Source organism: Callionymus lyra, chromosome 19, assembly GCF_982586985.1.
Source record: "Callionymus lyra chromosome 19, fCalLyr1.hap1.1, whole genome shotgun sequence".
Lineage (NCBI taxonomy): Eukaryota > Metazoa > Chordata > Actinopteri > Syngnathiformes > Callionymidae > Callionymus > Callionymus lyra.
Genome location: NC_141836.1, coordinates 9,736,016 through 9,754,691, shown reverse-complemented (window position 1 = coordinate 9,754,691; position 18,676 = coordinate 9,736,016). Strand labels below are relative to the sequence as shown.

General features: G+C 36.8%; 1 protein-coding gene across 1 annotated transcript in view; it reads left to right on the top strand.

The window, feature by feature from the left end:
* The first annotated feature begins 16,565 nt into the window (after positions 1-16,565).
* Positions 16,566-18,676, top strand: part of ajap1 (adherens junctions associated protein 1) — a 45,210-nt gene continuing 43,099 nt past the window's right edge. The window contains exon 1 of the mRNA XM_087781820.1: positions 16,566-17,378. Coding sequence (XP_087637946.1) covers positions 17,362-17,378 — 17 coding nt within the window. The 5' untranslated portion in view covers positions 16,566-17,361. The remainder of the gene's footprint in view (positions 17,379-18,676) is intronic.

The window sequence follows — 18,676 nt, the reverse complement described above, 5'->3', positions numbered from 1 at the left end:
CTCGGTGTTATCTTGATCTTTAAAGTATGTACTGTTTTGAGTATTGTTTTGATTGTTAAAGCGCTTTGTGACCCTGGTCTCGAAAAGCGCTATATAAATAAATATTACTTACTTACTTACTTACACTAATCTAGAAAACCCTACGATAATTTGGAGTCAGCATATCAAAGTTCCTCCGTGTCAATTAAAACACAGCTTTTAACTTTCTTATACTGAACAAGAATATTACACATATATCCATATTTGAGTTCTGACCCAATTTCCTGCAGCTAAGTCGGCGTAAAAGAGTCGATGCTAATACGAACAGTAGGTTGTCAACTTGAAGCCCGTCTCGAAGCCAAGGCTTCATCCAGCCGCCCAAGAATGTCATCTACAAACAGAAAAAAAAGGGTTTTTATACTGTTAAATTAGGAATAAATGACATTCTCCCCGGCAGCTCTGGGCACAGGCCCAGTGTGCTGACAGGGTTCCTCTGTCTGCCTTTGTGCTTCTGTGTGGGCGCCTTTGTTCATTTATTTAGGAGCCGAAATAAGTGTGTTCAGACGAGGTTCTCGCCAAACGCTCGCTGATGAGAGCGAAGACATCAACTCTGCATGGAGACGCATGGACTGTCTCGTCACTGACCCAGCTCACGAGCAACACACATCTGCATTAGCTCTTAGCTTAGCATCTGACATAGTTAAAAATCCTGTCTGAGAAACTTTTTTACCTTGGTCTAAATTGTCAGGTGTTCCCCAAGGCTCTATTTTAGTATCAACTCAGTTTACTGATGACTTAAACTGTAATTAAGTTTTAGAAAATAAATTATAATCTATTTATTGTCAAATAACATTATTGTTATTAGCTCTACATGATTAAATTATGTTGTGCATCTCAACACCGCTGCCAGCAAGCAATAAAATAAACAATAAGATTGAAATAAAAGAGATTTAGAATACAATACAAGTGAATGAAATAAACAACATTAATTGAATAAATATACAAATTACTTTATTATTTAAAAAAGCGCATTAAAATTGATAAATTGAAATTTAAAATCAATTGCCATCAAAATTTCACTTATTTACAATGCAATACTTTTGTTTTTGTACGATTATGGGTCTTAAACCTATTGGCCTTTAAGTCATTTTCTGTCTATAGGGTGATTTTTCTTCTGGGGCCTACATTTGATGTCTAAAGATCACTTCAAATGTGTTCATTTTCATAGCTTTGATTTTATATTTAAGATTGAAATGAGAAAATGAATGTTCTAAAGAACGCAATAAATCCACAAGAAAAACCACAGGAATATATAAATCGAATGTTGTATTGTAGAACAGAATATCAAAGTTAGTTATAGCCCAGTATTACCTCCATTAACACAAATAATCGACTCGGTACCTTTTAATAATCCCCTCTTTCTTTTTTTTTTTTGTTTAATTCCCTTTTCTTCCATTCATAATGACCAATAATTAGTTCTGGTTCATCCGTGATAATGGAAGTGACCCACTTCCTTCCAGCCTCTCATTGAAGCCCAGACAAAGAAGCCTCATCACAATAATGGGTACAGGTGTCTTTTCTTTCACGAGGCATCAAAGCAGCCATTTTATTTTGACCTTCAACAGAAAGTTTCCCACGAGTTCAAAGTCACTTCACGAATCGTTATATTGACGAGTTTGTCGTTCTCTCCTGCGTCGTCTTTGTTTTTCGCCGTCGACTGTCCGGCGCCGACGCCACCTGTCTCGCCACAGCTGGTCCTCATTAGCGCGTTAGCTCCTCTGCTGATCCGTGGAACGCTAGCCCCGCGCGCGCGCTCACCTGCGCGAGCTAGTGTTTCATTTATACCTGTCACTTCAGATATGCTTCGCGGCGATCGCACACTTTGAGCTCCATCGACTCGCTGTCGCCGAGCGAGTCTCGCGGCTTATTTTCTGCGCACAAGGTCTTTTTTATTATTCACCTCCTTCCATGATCGCCCAATACCTTCTGACCATTTATTACAGTTACTTTATTTTTTGACAACTGGTACTCAATGTACCGAGAAAACTTGTACCTTAAGAATCAATTGTTTAGTGAATAAAAGTTTATTTGTTATTAAAGTAAAAAAACAACAGTTTGTAAATAGAACCTTTCCTAAAAGGCACGATTCAGCAATTAAAAAATAAATATGTAAACTGGTTGAATTTAATATTTTTGAACATAATGGAATTACTATCGTATTGTTGGTGTTAGCATCGCCCATTAGCCAACAGTGCTACTTCAACGTTTTCTCTTATTGAAATAAAAGGTAAAATGAAGTAAATAAAATATCAATGATATCAAAAAAAAACTTAAAAATACCACAACTTTAAAGACAAACCCCCAAGATGGCATCATCAAAACATCAGAAAAAAACAAAAATAAATTTGCTAAAGCTAGTAGGGTAAGCTACAAGTTGGTGCTAATGTTTGCATAGGCTAGCTGACCTATGATGATGAAGAAGGTTCACTGAATTCTTGAATGGCATTATTAGTTACTAAAAACTCAAAAAAGAAATATTATTTGAAATTCAAGCAATGGACAAGGACTTAGAAATAAATCAAACAAAATGTCATGCTTAGTAAGGAAAAAACAAACAAAAAAACAACTTGTATATAGAAAAAGTCTTAAATGCAATAATGGAACAACTTAAAAACATAAACTGGATCCAATTATTGTTTTTAACGTGCAAAAAATTAGATTTATTATCGTATTGTTGGTGTTAGCATCGAAGAATGAGTAACGGTTCTACTTCAAACTATATCAACTCTATTCCGTAATTGGAATGAAGATTCCATTTAGATGGCAAGTACTTTTACTAAAGGTAAGACACCTCTAATGTATATAAATAATGTCACCATTATTACAACATCTGGACCCCCAAGATGGCATCACCAAAACATCAGAAAACGAAAGCTAAAAAGGTAAGCTAAAGTTTGGCGCTAACTTTAGCACAAGATAGCTAAGCCATGATAACAATAAATGTTAATTAAAGTCTGGAATGGATTCTTGGTTATTAAAAACTCTTAAAGCAACTAAAGGATGATAAGCAAGTTTTTGAAGTTGTTTTTAAAGGGCTGTGTTTTTTTATCTGGGTAAGCAGGGAATGTGGGTTCAGTGTCCGACTTTTCTTCCTCTATATTACAAGCGGTGATGTTGGAGTCCGTCGAGACGGATAAATGGGAGGTTGCCAGAAGAAGCTTAAATGGATTATTGGAAGCAAATTGTTTGGCAAGAAGTCATTCATCTCTCGCAATTATCTATCTTGTGCACGTCCTCTTTCTTCAGCGCGTTATTCCACTGTGAAGAAAACTGATTCTTTTGTGGAATAAAAATGAAATCGATTTTTCTCTTTTTCAACAGCTCAGAATCATTTTACCGAGCTTGTATCATTTAGAGAAGAGACACTTGATGCGTCTTCTTTTCAAAGCTATATTATTGTACGATGATAATCTCTAACATGTACAGCCTGTGTGGGAGCTGACCGTGGTGCTGAAGTCAAAGACGGGTCCAGTTTCAGGTCAAACCTCTGTCTCACAATGGAACGACATCTTTCCACAGTTTAAGCTCGGGACAGGAAGTGTGAATCTCATCGTGATATCACATTTTTTTTCCCTTCAAAGTCAGTTATTAGAAGTCTCTGTAGAATTGTTCACCTAGAAAACCTTGTTCGTTATCACAACATCATACAATTGACCATATCAATGAACATCTATCTACTTTGTTTTTAAGCAAACTCTTAAACACATAATGAGTTGGACACATTTTTTAGATCAATAATTTCAGGCCCAAACAAAATGTATAGCTTTTAAATTCATTACAATAATATAATACACATGCATTTACTTAAAAGGGTAATTTTAAATCTAGAGAAATTCCCCAAAAATATTAAATACATAGTAGCTAATAGCTCAGCTAATAGCTTGATTGAAATTGAGCGACAGATATCTAATTTAGTTTAAAACTGACGAAGAAAATTGGCCAATTACGATATTGTAGCGCTAAAAATCAGGGTAGTAGTTGATGTACAACTGTTTTTTGCCTTTGATGAGGAATAAGGCCCAGACCCAGAGCCGTTCATGGGAGCCATTTTGATCCCAAAAGAAGATCTTTGTAGGACCTTTGTAGCACCTGTGAGAGACTCAAGTGCTCAAGACTCGAGTCTTTATAGGTTTAGATTTAAGAGTCAATGTCTTGGTCCCGGGGCCGCATCGTGTCACTCTTGCCTAATAACGTGGTCCAAGCTTTAAGGCATTAAAATCTGACCAATAACTGAATGCCACTATTATTAGCATATTCGTGCTAAATGTGTAAAAACGTTGATACCGTATGATAACTTAAACTTAAACTTAAAAAGACAACATAATTAACTTTCGTAATACTTTTACATCTCAATGAAAGTTTTCTGATTCTGCAAAGTCCTATTGAATGTTTTAACATTTTAGAAGCTGCTGTAGAAGTATTTTGCTGCCATCTTGATTTTGTCAAAAAGGACAAAAGAGGGTTTTTATGTGTTTGTTTTGAGCAAATACGCGAATCATTTTCCAAATAATAGTTGAAGCAAGTGATTTTGCTGAATTAGAGCCTTAACTTTGAGAAAAGAAAGTATATATACAACCTTTAATTGTCTTTAAAATACATCTTAAGATAGAAGCTCATGTAAAAAGACTTGATTTTGTCTGGATCTAAAGTCTTTTTTTAAATTCTCACTTGATTGATCCTGACGATCAGTATAGAGTGTCTCCTCTAAAGCTTAAATTCATTTGTTTTGGATTGAAAGGCGGATGGACAGATCCCTGCAGTGCCTGCTGTCCACTTGAATTCCAACCATCATTAGCCAAAAGACCGATGCCCTGAAGTCCCTGAACACATCTCCATCTCCACACGCCGTGCACGGGGGCCGACATCACGGAGACGTGCGGCCCTGAACTCGACAAATCCACGTAGCAACTGTTTTTTTGTTTTTTTTTAATGCAGATCCACGAGGTAAAACAATCGGCTCGGTTCGCACCGATGTGTTCATCCAAGACGGTTTGGGTTGCCATGGCAACACATCAGCTTTCACAGCTCCACTTTATTCTGCCCTTTTGAGATCCAGTGATTATGTGAGATTTAATGACACACCGTGAGGCTTGAGACGGTAAATGACTGTATCAAGAGTGAGTGGGCATCTGTGTCCAGATCATCGCTTTCTGTTGAGGAATGTCTTTAACACCGGGGGAGGAGAAGTCAACACACATCAACCGGCGGCCATTATTCACACCGGAGAGTTTAAAACAGTAAATCAGATTTAATGAAAGCCTAAAATGGTCGTCTTTGTTTTTTTTGTTTGTTTTCAATTTCCTCTGGAGGAGAAATCCATTTCATAACAGGATGGAATGGAGAAAACACATTTATTATATTTATTTCTAGAGCTAATGACGCTGCACAAACACTCCTTCGTGGCTTGTTAGTTTTCCCCCAAATCCATCGCTTTGTGCTTCAAATGTTGTCCTCTGATGATCTGTCTACAAGTGATGGACTGAACTCCTGTCCAGGGTGTCCCTCGACCAATTAAACTGAAGAAAAAAAATGAAAGGGGGGAAAAGGTTTATTTGAGCCTCGAGTAATTTATATTTTTAAAGTGCTTTTCCAGACCAGGGTCACAAAGTGCTTTAACAATCAAAACAAAACTCGATAAAATATATACTTAAAAGGTCAAGATAACACCGAGGCAAACACAGGAGTCTCAGAAAATAAGGAAAAGCTCAAATAAAAAAATTATTAAGATGTTTCTTGTAGACTCCATCAAACACAAAGAGAGAGGAAGATCGTTCCAAAGCTTATGAGCAACAGTTTGAAAGGATTTCTCTCCTCTGGTCCTGAACCGTGTTCAGGAACCATCAGTAGATTCTGATCCACAGACCTCAGAGCCCGAGCTGGGGTGTAAGGCTGGATCAGATCACTGATGTAAGGAGGAGCCTGACCATGAATAGATCTGAAAGTAAGAACCAGAATTTTAAAGTTGATCCTGAAAGAAACTGGCAGCCAGTGAAGAGTTTTAAGAATCAGGGAAATGTGAGTTCTTCTACTAGAGCAGGTCAGAATTCTCTCTGCAGAGTTTTGTATTAAGTGCAGGAGAGACAGATCCTTCTTGTTTTGTACCAGAAGCTAACAGGCTAAGATGCTAAGGGGACAGGAACACTCAAGGGTTAATATCATGAGAGGTTCCATGGTAGACGGTAGACACCGGGAGCTCTCAGAAGAGCAGTATGTAGACACCAAAATAAACTGTTACAATGGTCTAAACGAGAAGAAACAAACGCATGGATTATAAGCTCCAAGTATGGAGACTTTTCTCAGTTGAAGAAAAATAGTTTCTAGTCATCAAATGTGAGTTCTTCTACCAGAGCAGGTCAAAGCATGAAGTCCACTGACTCCTTCAACAAACGGCTTTTCCCTGATTTCCTGAGACTCCTGTATCTGTTTTATGTGTCTTGATCTTTTAAAGTATATATTTTAAGTATTGTTTGTGATTATTAAAGCACTTTGTGACCCTGGTCTAGAAAGTTACTCTAGAAAAAAACCATTATTACTTACTTACTTACGTGACTGTTGTAATGGAAAATAGAATTTTTGTGTCTAAAAAAAAATCCTTAGATTTCATCTCGACATGTGCTCCTCGCGCCCCGAAGGTGTGTTAATAGTTTACACGACACTTATTATGCGGCGGCGACGACATCAGGACGAGGCTTCGCATGTTCCCGATCACGCGTGACAACCTTGTGACTCGGTCTCCGGGGCCAAATTAGCATAAAACGCTCCGTGTCGCGCAGACACACACCTGTGTTGGACACGCGAGACCCCGGAAAGGCGATGACAACGGTGAAGGAGAGAAAAGCCGGGTGTGGGCGACAGCCTCCAGCTGCTGGAGGGGATTGATTCCGACTCGGTATCAGACATCGGAGGTAGAATCCCGACAGACGAGGTCGTCGTTTCTGACCTTTTCGTTTTTTTTTTTTGTTTTTCTGTTAATTAGGCTCTGACAGATGTGAGATGTTTTCTCCAGGCTCGTGACGGAATCGCCCCGTCGAGGTGAAAAGTATTCGCCGGTATTTGAAGTAATACGGCGATGACGCAGCACTTTAAGAGCTCATTTACTTTCTTGTTCATATCTCTTCTAAGATGGATGACAACAGTGGACGTCAAGGACAAAAGTGCGCTCGCTGTTTTGTGTTTCAGATCTGCATTACCACTTTGGGACGCTGCCACCGCCTAAAAACCTTGAGGTAAACACTTTATGGCACTTTTCCCACTGACTCTGCAGATAATAAATTGGCCGCGGCTGGAGACGCATCACTTACACTCGTCTCCGGCGTTTGCTTGGTGGAGCAGACGTGGGGTCAGAGGTCAGCGGGTGGGGGGGGTAGAGAGTGTACACGCCGACATGATGGAGGTGAAAACAAATCTGTATTTGTCTTCAGACAGGCAAACGACTGAAGATTCATTGAAGTTTCCGTGAGAAAATTGACTGTGAATTAAGAACAGATGAATTATTTCTGTACTTTTTGATTCGTATGGTCTCAAACTGCTGCAGCGCAACCACCCACACAGAACTAGGAACAAAAATCTAACACAACAAATGACATTGCAAACCCGGAACACACACAGCAGTGTGTGCAGCGACTGGAGATCAGGGAGAATACACACTAAAGTTAACAATTAATTTACACAAACATATAGGAGTGGAAACATTTTTTTTGTTTGATTTTGAAGCCTTTTTTTCAACTTTTTCAAACAAATATAATGCTGATTTATTACGGCTTTTTTTTTTTTCAGAAAATCCCATTTACAAAATGTTGGTGACATTTATTTATGTTCACATGGTCTAATCAAACACAATTTTTATTTTTTTGCAGCATTTTTCCCCCATTTTTTTTTAACTTAACTTAAATGTTAAATGTTAACATTATTTTGAAAATGTTATTTTCTGAAGTCTTGAAAATCCATAATTAAACATTTTTTCCTTCAAATAATTTGATAAAATACCCCAAAATCTACGAATCTGAACGTGGGCAAAAAACTAAGTTCTGGCACAACATTTAAACATAAATAAATGTAACGGAAAAAACACATTTTTCATTTTAAAAAGTAGATAAAATGTCCCAAAATGAACATCACTCAAAGTTGAACAAAATGTTGCAAAATAAGTTAATGTTCAAAAAAGAATGTTACCTACATTCTGGAAATGTCTATAAAAAATAGTCAACAATTCTTCGTTCAAAGAGGTTGAAAAAAATGCCCAAAAATCAATGTCTCTGCATAACCAAAGTTAACGAAATTTCGTAAATTTGATTTCCTGAAGTATCAAAAATCCTGTAAAACTTTTTTTTTTAATTCAAAAAAGTTGAAAGATTCCACAAAACAATCATGGAATAAGGAACACATAGATAAACCAGAGTAAACAAAGCTCTCAACACAAGTGTAACAGTGAAAAATATGAATAGTATAGAAAACTGGGCAGAGAATCAAATTCAAAGTAAAATTGGAGGTCAATGTTACTTTTGTAAGAATGAGGACAACTTGACACCACGTACTGGAACCAGAATGTAAAGTTGAAACACAACTGTCTGTGGGAAACAACATGTATAAACAAATCCAAACACTGATTTAACATTTCCGACTGCCACGTCCCTGAGTTCAAAATCCTTCCAGAATGCCAGAGTAGTTCAAAATCCTTCCAGAATACTTGATTCGACTGGAAAGTCTGCTTTTTGGCACGAGGCCATGACTTTTGGACTGAATACATCGTAGCCGCGTTCATTTGATGTCACTTCAGATGTAGGTTTTCACCAACGCTTGTTCTATTTTTAGGGTTTGAGGGCATTAGCATATGAGAGCTGCAACTGAAGGTTATAAATGTTCCTTTGATTTTGTTCACTTAAGAATGTCAATGAAATACTCACGGGAGTCTTAAATCACTGTTGATGTACAGGCGCATGAATCTGGATTTAACAGCTGGTTAGCCTCAAAATTACAAATGATCCAACATCATTTCCTGTTGCCAGTTTCAAAAACGATTATTCACACATTGACAGTGAAGTAAACACAAGATACTTGATGGAAAAACAGATAGACCTGAATTTATTATATTTGTAGAAAAGAATTCATCATGAAAGAGTGAAGTGATGAAGAATTACTTCTTAGTCCGATTGTCAACACGGTTACAAATCTTTCTTACAGTTAGTTTCAAAACACTGGAAGACATTATTAATATAATTATTAAAATCCGATAAGAATTTGAATAAATCAGTAAAGGACCTTTTAAATAAAATTAAGATAATTAATAAAACACTAGAAAATATTTTAATTTAATTATTATAATTGAAAAAAAACATAAAACCTTTTAATTTTATTAATATAATAAAAAAAAAGAAGTAAAAGACAGTTTTATTTTAATAAATATAATTAATAAAACGCTAGAAGAATTATAATTTAATTAAAAAACGATGACAGTTTTAATATAATGCCATCAATTAAAAAACATTTTAATACATCTTTTATCTAATTTAATAAAACACTAGTGACACAAAAAAAAATTTTTTGTGGACTTCTGTAGATCCATCTGGATCTAAGATGGTTTTGAAGGTTCTTATTTTCACTTCTATTGCTTCTTATCTCTGCTGCTTTGTTTCGAACTACACAAAAAAAGAAAGAAAAATTGCATAACACAGCGGAAAAAAAGCCCAATTTTCAAAGTCGAATTTTGGGCTACAGTGATGTTAAACTGATCCCAGCTCCCCAGGTTCGAGTCCAAGTCAGGGTTTTTAGTGGTTGCTCATTTATAGACTTGATTGTATGATAGATTATTTTTAAAGGTTATATGAAATGAGGCCCTTGGCAGATGCATGCTCTGCCTCAGTGCCGGTGATTTAAAAAAACAAAAAACAACTAAAAGGCGACAAATGTGGACGAAGCCAAAAACAACTTTCACACCATCCTTTTGTGTTTGTGAGGATTAGTGCTATTAGGTGTGTGTCAGGATTAAATCCAATCCAATCCCGACACCGCACGCGCCAGGTGTGATGTGTCGGCTTATTCAACCTGTCACTTTAAGAGATTGTCATGTTAAGCAGATTGAGATTTGATTTGAGCGTTAAAAACATTCTCTGAGAATGATTTACAAATCCTTGAAATGTTTTGTCGAGTTAAAAGAGAGAAGACCTTGCTCTGGAAAGACACAACACTCTGGTTAAGAGATGTTTTAAAGCAGTGATGGTTCACGGTTGCTGAGGCACTGACTCCTTTAGTGTCAGATTTACAAGTAAATAAACACAAAAGAGAAGCTGATTCAATTTGCTACTGGCTATCTTTTATCTCATCAACATTTTTCACACGCATATGAAGTTTAAAAAATGATTTAATTAATGATTTCTTGGAGAATTTACCGTAAAGTTTAGCGAGAACTCTCCAGATTTAAGTTTGGCTCAAGAGTGAAGGAACAAGTGGTGCTGTATTGACAGATAGACCCGCCTTTTATTGCTTCTGATTGGTTAATATTGTGTTAGGCCTTCTGTGATTGGCTAGATTCACGCAAAACCGAAACAGTTTATTATAGAAAAGATAAATAGAGTATTAAATGGGTCAATATAAGCGTTATAAAAACTTTTTTTTTTTTTTTTAAATATTCTATTGTATTAGTCTTATCTCTTTTTTATATACGATTGAAATTAAAACCGTCAAATCCCCCACACGTCAAAAAGCTGTTCATGAAGAATATGTTAAAAAGCAAAAGTATCCTCACTTTCCTTTTTTCCTAATATCCTCTTGACATCACTTAACAGCTAATTCTGGCTTGTTTGGCTTTTTTTTAAATAATATTTCCTGGAATTAACCAAAACTGTTGGGCAGATGTTGTTTTATTCAGCTTTTTATTTTTTTTATTTTGGACGTTTGTCATTTTTTCATGGAAGGAAGAGTTGAAGCTGCTCAGCCGTGCTGACGCTCATACTTCCTTCACGCATGGCGGCCGGTCAAAAGCCAATTTGGAAATGTTGCCCAAAATCGCAGCAACTGTTTTCACGCTCGACTTCCCGGTCCGGACAGCGAATGGGAGGCGAGTAAAAATCCTTTTTTTTTTTTTTTTTTTTAAAGAGTCAATTGAGAAAACCATGGTCAGCTTGGCGAGCGTTCGAGTTTGAGAGAGATTGTAGAGAATTATTTTGGGAATTCTAAGCACAGAACAAAACTTGTCAGATAATAAAAGTGAATGTTTTCTCCACGTTTATGGTGATGATCCTCCAATAGACAAGGAGGGAAAAAGCACCACACAAGAATAACAAAAAAGGTAGTAGAGATCAAACATTTAAATGTAACACATCTACAAGAAAATGCTTGTGTTCAGTTTGTGTTTATCAAAATATTTCTTTATTTTCGCGCCTCATTTCAGTTGATTGAGACAATCATTTGAATTATTATGTATGTGGTAGATTTTTTTTTTTGAAGGATGATATAATCAATTAGGAATCTTCTATATTCCATGGATCGAAGATTTGACACAAAAAGTAAATAAAATAAAGACGTTCTTTCACTTAGACTTAAAGTTGAACCTCTGGGTCGCTATCAAGTTTTAGTTAGAAACGCTCAAACAAGAAGAAGTAAACATTTAAATCAATAAATTCTCATTCTTCTAATCTTTTTTTTCAGTGATTTAATTTGATTATTTTCCCATTGTTTGACAAGTTGACATCAAACATCAACATCTGACGATGATATGATCTAGTTTTAAAATTAAATGTTTTATTGATGATTAAAAAAGAAGGTTATGTAATCAATAAGAAATCTTGTTTGACAAATAAAAGATCCTTCAATGGAACTTAAAGTTGGACCTGTGGGTCTAGCTAGCAATGCTAAAACAAGATTAAAAAAATAAAACTTTTTAAATTCTGATTTATTTATTTTTTCTCTGTGATGCATTTGATTACTTAGCTTAACTTATCAATAAGAAAAAGTCAATATTTAGGATTTTAGAAAATACATTTTTATATACATTAAAATGAACGATCGTCTCTTTAGTGGAACTTGAACCAAAACCTCTCGGTGGTCCAACCTTGTTAACATCTACCAAGTTTTTGATAGCAACCCTAAAAGATAAAAAAACAAAAAAAAACTAAACAAAACACTTAATAAAATGGTTAATTTTTTTTTTTCAGTGATTCAATTTTTCCCCTTATTTTTATTCGTTACCAACAGAACATCAGCGAATATCTTTTTTTTTTTTCCTGAAATTGTTTCGCAAAAAAAAGGGTTGATGCTGGAAATGATATGATTTATGTTGTATTGATGATGTAAGAAATAAACTTAAAAAAAAAGATGTATAGGCAACATCAATAATTTCCTCCAGTGGGACTTGAACCAAAACCTCTTGATGGTCAAGACTAGTCAATCTCTATGAAGATTTAGCAACAATTACATATTAAGAAAATAAAATCTCCCACAAAAGAAATTCTCTTTAATTATATTTGCTAGTAAACACCAAAGCATAGCCAGATATTTTATCACTTCTTCCTTTTATTTGTATTCTTAACACGAAGATTGGTGCCGGAGATGATATTTTATATTTTGAGGAAGTACAAATATGGACTTTGTTTTAAAACAACAGCCGAAAAACGGTCTTTAACAACTGTGAGTTAAAGTCAAAACTATTGTTAATCTTTCAATGAATGCAATAATGTGAGCATTAAGTCAAAACAACCGAATATAACTTTTTTTTAAGGTGTTTTACATGTGTCTACTCTGTGTGGAGTAGTTTTCCGCTAACTTAACTCCATGCTTCAACACGTTTTTTCCAGCCAGAGCCGAGCATTGAAGTTCACTCGGTTCAAAAGTGGCAAACGTGAACCATTTGAAGCGACCCGAGAGACTGACGGGGGACGAGTGTGAATGGGGGTAAAAAAACCTCTCTGAATGCCGACTGCTGACATTGACAGGAAGCGGGGAAATCTATGAAAGCAAAACAAAATACAAGCAATTTGGGAGCAGAAATTGCCGAGCGATGACTCGGCAGAATTGCGCTCCTGAAACAGCAAAAGTCATTATGTGCTAACGGACGTGGATCCATACGTGATGATGGGTCATTTGCGCCCCGGCCCGGGAAAAGTGGAGTCGATAGACGAGGAGGAGGACGAGGCTTCCGTCACGAGCGGGAAATCTTGTTTTGAAGGTACAATTTTTTAAGAAATTTATACATCAAGATGATGCTATCGACTCGTCTGATGGTTGAACGCTAGCTTACGTATGTGGCGGATTAAACAGGGTAAAAAAAAAATGGCTTTACTATCAAAACATGTGCGTTAAGTGCATGGAAAATACATGTCATTCCGCTGAATCAGCAGGAGTCTTTTTTTTTTTACAGAATAAAAAAACACCTTTCAGGCAGTAATAATCGATAGGAACCACTTTAGATCGATAAGAAGAGTTAGGATGCAAATAAAACAGTCCCCGAAAAAGTCGATGGAACAATAAAATGGACCATTAAGTGCTGCCAAAGTGGTTCAGGGAGCTGAAAATGAGCGTTGATGTGTCTTTACGACACGTGATCGGGGATTTATTCGCTGCGTCTTCACTCGAGGAAAAAGTCACGAAAGACGTCGAGAATATCGTCGCGTCATTGTCTCCTGTGGACGATGCGAGGCCGGCGGCTGCGTCGCGATGAATATTTTTTTTGTTGATAATCATTATTTTTCACCTTATCGAGGGAACAAGAGCGACGTTCTGTCCTCGCGGCGGCCGTGACATCTCTCTGCCCTCGCAAAAAATAAAATATTTCCAGCTTTCAAACACTGTTTTCAATTAAATATTCAGTGAAAGCTTTTTCTGCCGAGAATATGTTATAATGAAGAAAATAAATATAAATAAATACACTTTTGAACAAAACGAAAAAATGAACTCGACAGAGTCGCCGTTACTATGGCAACACAGCTGCTCTAAATAAGACGTAATAAATCAATGTTTGTACTCAAGACACGCAAGCCGACAGCCTTTATAACCACATGGCAAGGTCACTGCCTTCATTTAGCGATTTATAAATCACTTTGTTGTCGATTATATTTCCGAAGTTAGTAAATACTGTGACTATATTAGAAGCCAGTGAGCAGAAAAATGTAGTGTATTGTGAATTATTTGATTTTATTCACATATTTTAATACAAACCAAAAGAAAAAAAACTACGGGAATAGAAGATTTAGTACTTAAGTGCCTTACAAGTGTTACATCTTAAAACAAATACTTGAACACAATATTCATAAAAATGTAATTTTTTAATAATGTAATTAATAATAATAATAATAATAAAAAAAACAGGTTTAAAGCTTTACCTGGAACTCCCGAGGGGCTTGTATGTCTATGATGGTAAAAAAAAAAAAAAAAAAGGATTGGGTTGATATCGGACCCCTGAGGTGCCCCCAAATCAGATTTATGCGTTTGTTTATTGTACATGTGTATTGGTCGGTAAAAAAAAGTAACACAAACTCTGGTTTCACTCTTAACAGACTTCCGAAAAGTGTGGCCCTTGGGCCCTTTGATCGTTATGTGGCCCTCATGAGGTCAAAGATCATGTAGAAACAAACTGTATTTTATATTTATTTTATGAATTACTATTCATAACTAATCTCTTAAAATACGACTAAAGGGTTTTGGTCTTAGGACTTGATTCATTTCTGTGGGTATTTATTGATCCTGAATGAATATAAAGAGAATATTTAAGATCATATTTTAAAATAAATACAAGATATTTAAAATACAATAAAATATATATATATATATTTGTTTTAGCTTGATTTGATAGTTTTCTCTTATTCAATTTTTTGCTTGATGGTCCCATCACAAGAGCCACTGTTTAAAATGGGCCCCTCAGGAAATTAAATGCCAAATTGTGAGTGTCTATATGTTGACCTTTCCAGGGTGTCACTCACCTCTCGCCCCGTGTAGCTGGCAATACTCTCCATTAACAAATGAAAATTAATCAAATATTGTCACGATTATCATCTTTCTTTATTTTCTTTATTTTTCCTCCTGAAGTGACATCAAACATCCATCCCCTTGACATGTTCGGCTTTAATGAAAAAAAAAGAATAGGCTTATATCCGTCCCCTGAGGTTCCCCAAAATTAGATTTATTTATTTATTGTATTGTTTATTGTTAAAGGACATTATTAACTCTTGTTTCACTCTCAAACAGACCTGGGCAAAGTGTGGCCCTCATGAGGACAAAAACCATGTAAAAAAAAAAGTAATAATTTGAACTTAGATCTTTTTTTAAAATTCATTACTAGTCTCTAAATGATGAAGACAGGGTTTTGGTTCTTGGACTTTTGTGTGTAGTTATTGACCCCCGAAAAGATTTAAGTGAATATTTCGGGGAAAAGGTGGTTTTAACAGAAATAAATGAATCTTTTGAGCATATTTAGCTATGTTTTCACTGTATACCTGAGTGTCCCTCGCCTCTCGCCCAACGTAGCTGCCACACTCTCCATTAACGGATGAAAATGAATCAAATATTGTCGCAATTATCATCTTTATTGGTTTCAAGTTTTCCTCCTGGAGTGACATCACTTGACACGTTTAAGTGATGTCACTCCAAAAAAAAATGAATGGGATGATATCTGTCCCCTGAGGTGTTTCAAAATTAGAATTATTGTTCATGTAAAAAAAAAACTGGTAGGTGGGACATTATTAACTCTGGTTTCACTCCTAAACAGATTGGCAAAGTGTGGCCCTCATGAGCTCAAAAATCATGTAAATGTGAAATATTTTTGTTGAAAAGGTGGTTTTATATCAGTTTTTTCAGATATAGCTTAATTTGCTCAAAAGATTATTTTATATTTGTACCTGAGTGTCCCTCACCTCTTGCCCCGTGTAGCTGGCATACTCTCCATTAACAGTTGAAAATGAATCAAATATTGTCGCAATTATCAACTTTCTTTATTGGTCTTAAGTTTTCCTCCTGAAGTGACATCTCTTGACACTCTCGGCTTAGTGAAAAAAAAAAGAAGAATGGGATGTAAACGGTCCCCTGAGGTGCCCCAAAACTAGATTTATTGTTCATGTAAAAAAAAATGGTAAGGTGGGACATTAATAACTTTGGTTTCACACTTAAAACAGACCTGGGCAAAGTGTGGCCTTCATGAGGACAAAAACCATGTAAAAAAACAATAATTTTAACTCGGATCTATTTTAAAAATTCATTAATAGTCTTTGAATATGAAGATAAGGTTTTGTTTTTTTTACTTTTGTAATTATTCTGAGTATTTATTGACCCCCGAAAATATTTAAGTGAATATTTGGGGAAAGGTGCAAGAGTGAAATAAAATACAATTCAATAAAACTTAATAAGTTCAAAAAATATATTTTACACTTCAGCGTCCCTCGCCTCGCGACCTGTGTAGCTGGGACACTCCCCATCGGCGGGCGGGGGGGGGGTTAAAAAAAAAAAAAATCAGAAATCCATCATCTTTCTTCATTGGTTTTCAAGTTTCTCCCCCCCTCTCTCTCTCCTGGCGTGACGTCACCCATCCATCCACCACGACACGTCTTTTAAAAAGTGACGTCACGCCCCGCACGAGGCTCCGCCAGCAGGTCTGCCCGTCAGTGCGCGCGCGAGAAGAAGAAGAGGAGCAGCAGGAGGAGCAGGATCATCATCAGCCTCCTTTTCTCCTCCTTTCTCCCCGACGAGACCCTCCATCCTCCCGCAAACTCCTCCAGCACCAGAGACGCATCTTCTCCTCCTTCTCATCTCCATCTTTTTTTTTTTTTCTATCCCCCTCTTTTATTTTATTTCTTATTATTCTTAAGGATTCATCACCCGGTCCTGGTGGTGGTGGAGGGCGAGGACTTGTCACCCCCCCCTCCTCCCCGGGTTCTGGGGGTGTCGCTCACGATGCGGACGCCGAAGGTGCGCTCGTCATTCCCCGCGACGCGCGCTCGCACCTGCACGAGATGATCTCCTAACGGAAGGCAAACTTTGAGGACAACCTCTATCTCCCGCGCTCCCACTCACCTGTCCTCCTCCTCCTCCTCCTTCTTTTTTTTCTTCTGTCTTCTTCTTGCGGGAGAGAAAAGATCGGACAATTTTTCACAAGTTGACATTTGTTGGGATCCTCTGCCGCCGCCGCCGCCGAGGAGGAATTTATGGTGCGCCACGTCCGAGGATATTTCTCCTAAAAAAAAAAATGTTATTATTGACAGCTGGAGTAAGATCCGTCACCTGAGCGCTTTTTTTTTTACCCCCCACCCCCTCCCTCTACTGGTGGAGACCCCCCTAATCTCGATGGGAGGCTACCTGGAGGACTGAGTCCGAATCGGGTGTCACGGGAATAAAAAAAATAAAATGTGGATAAAACGCAGGTAGGAAACATTTTTATTATTATTATTATAATTATTATTCAATGCAAATAATGCTTTAAATGTGTCACAACTTTTGCAAGTTGACCAACAACGCATTTGTGTTTTTAATGCTGTTAAATAAAAACAAAAATGATCCACCAAAAATAAATTCAAACCCTGCACACTGGGGGTCGCCAGTACGATGAAAAGGAAGAACGACGGAGCTAAAGGTGACGTCTGGTCTTGTCCGAGAGTTGACAGTTTCATTTAAATTATGTTGTTGTTTTGTATAAAAAGAAAAAAGGGGAATCTATTTCTATTCATCTTATCTATTTAGTAGTGTGTGTCTTAAAATAAACGTTGATGCAGTAACTTTAACTTGAGATTTATATATAAATATTCTCCAAAAATGAACTTGTTTTTGAAGATTTTACCCTTGAATAGTTTCTCTAACGGATTCAATATGGTTGGCTTTCTGAAGAATACATTTAAATAAGCCAATGTTGACGACACAAACTCTCCTGGAAATTGTGAGTGTTCTTTATTTTCCCCTTTTTCAGTTGTTTATTTTAAGGCAAACCACTTTGCTGTCTTGACTAAGTGCATCAGTCTAGCTGATGACACCCAGTGAAAGAAAGCAGCCAGCGGGTGGATCTCGTCTCCGCTGCTGGATTTAATGGCTGCATGTTTGCATCCCTTCATTAAAGCAAACCCTCGACTGGTGCTCGGCAAGACAGGCTTCCTCTCGTAGAGATCAACAATTTTTCGGGGGGATGTTTTTTTCGGGGGGAGAGGGGGACCTCTAATGGTTAGTGAATGGAGGATGGGAAGTCTAGATGTTTTTAGTTCCTTTAACACTTCATGTCGACTCAGTGCTGGGATTCTTTTCAGAGTAATCTGTTGTAGACAAAAATGTTTGTTCATTTTAATGTAGCAGCTGGAGCTCAGTTGTCTTCGTCCAAAAAAGACACTTAAAAACATCGAAAATACCTTCATGCTGCTCGTATGTAACGTCCCTCTTGTATTGAAGCCTTTACACGAGGAATTGTTAAGAAAAAACTTGGATAAGTCTTTATTTTAAGCTGGTTTTGTAGCAGAAGTTTAAAGAATAACGAGTAACAGGAAGTACTCCCGGTAAAATATGGCGAGTGCTTCCAGTGTGGACAGTAGACTGCGACTGAATTTTGATTGTTGTGTTGCAAATTCAAAAAGAGATTTCTGTAGCTAGTTGATGATTTTGATGCCTACATTCAGCCTTGTTGTCATCACTGCCGATCAAGGGAAGACCACTCTTAAGGCGACACCTTAAACTCAAGATA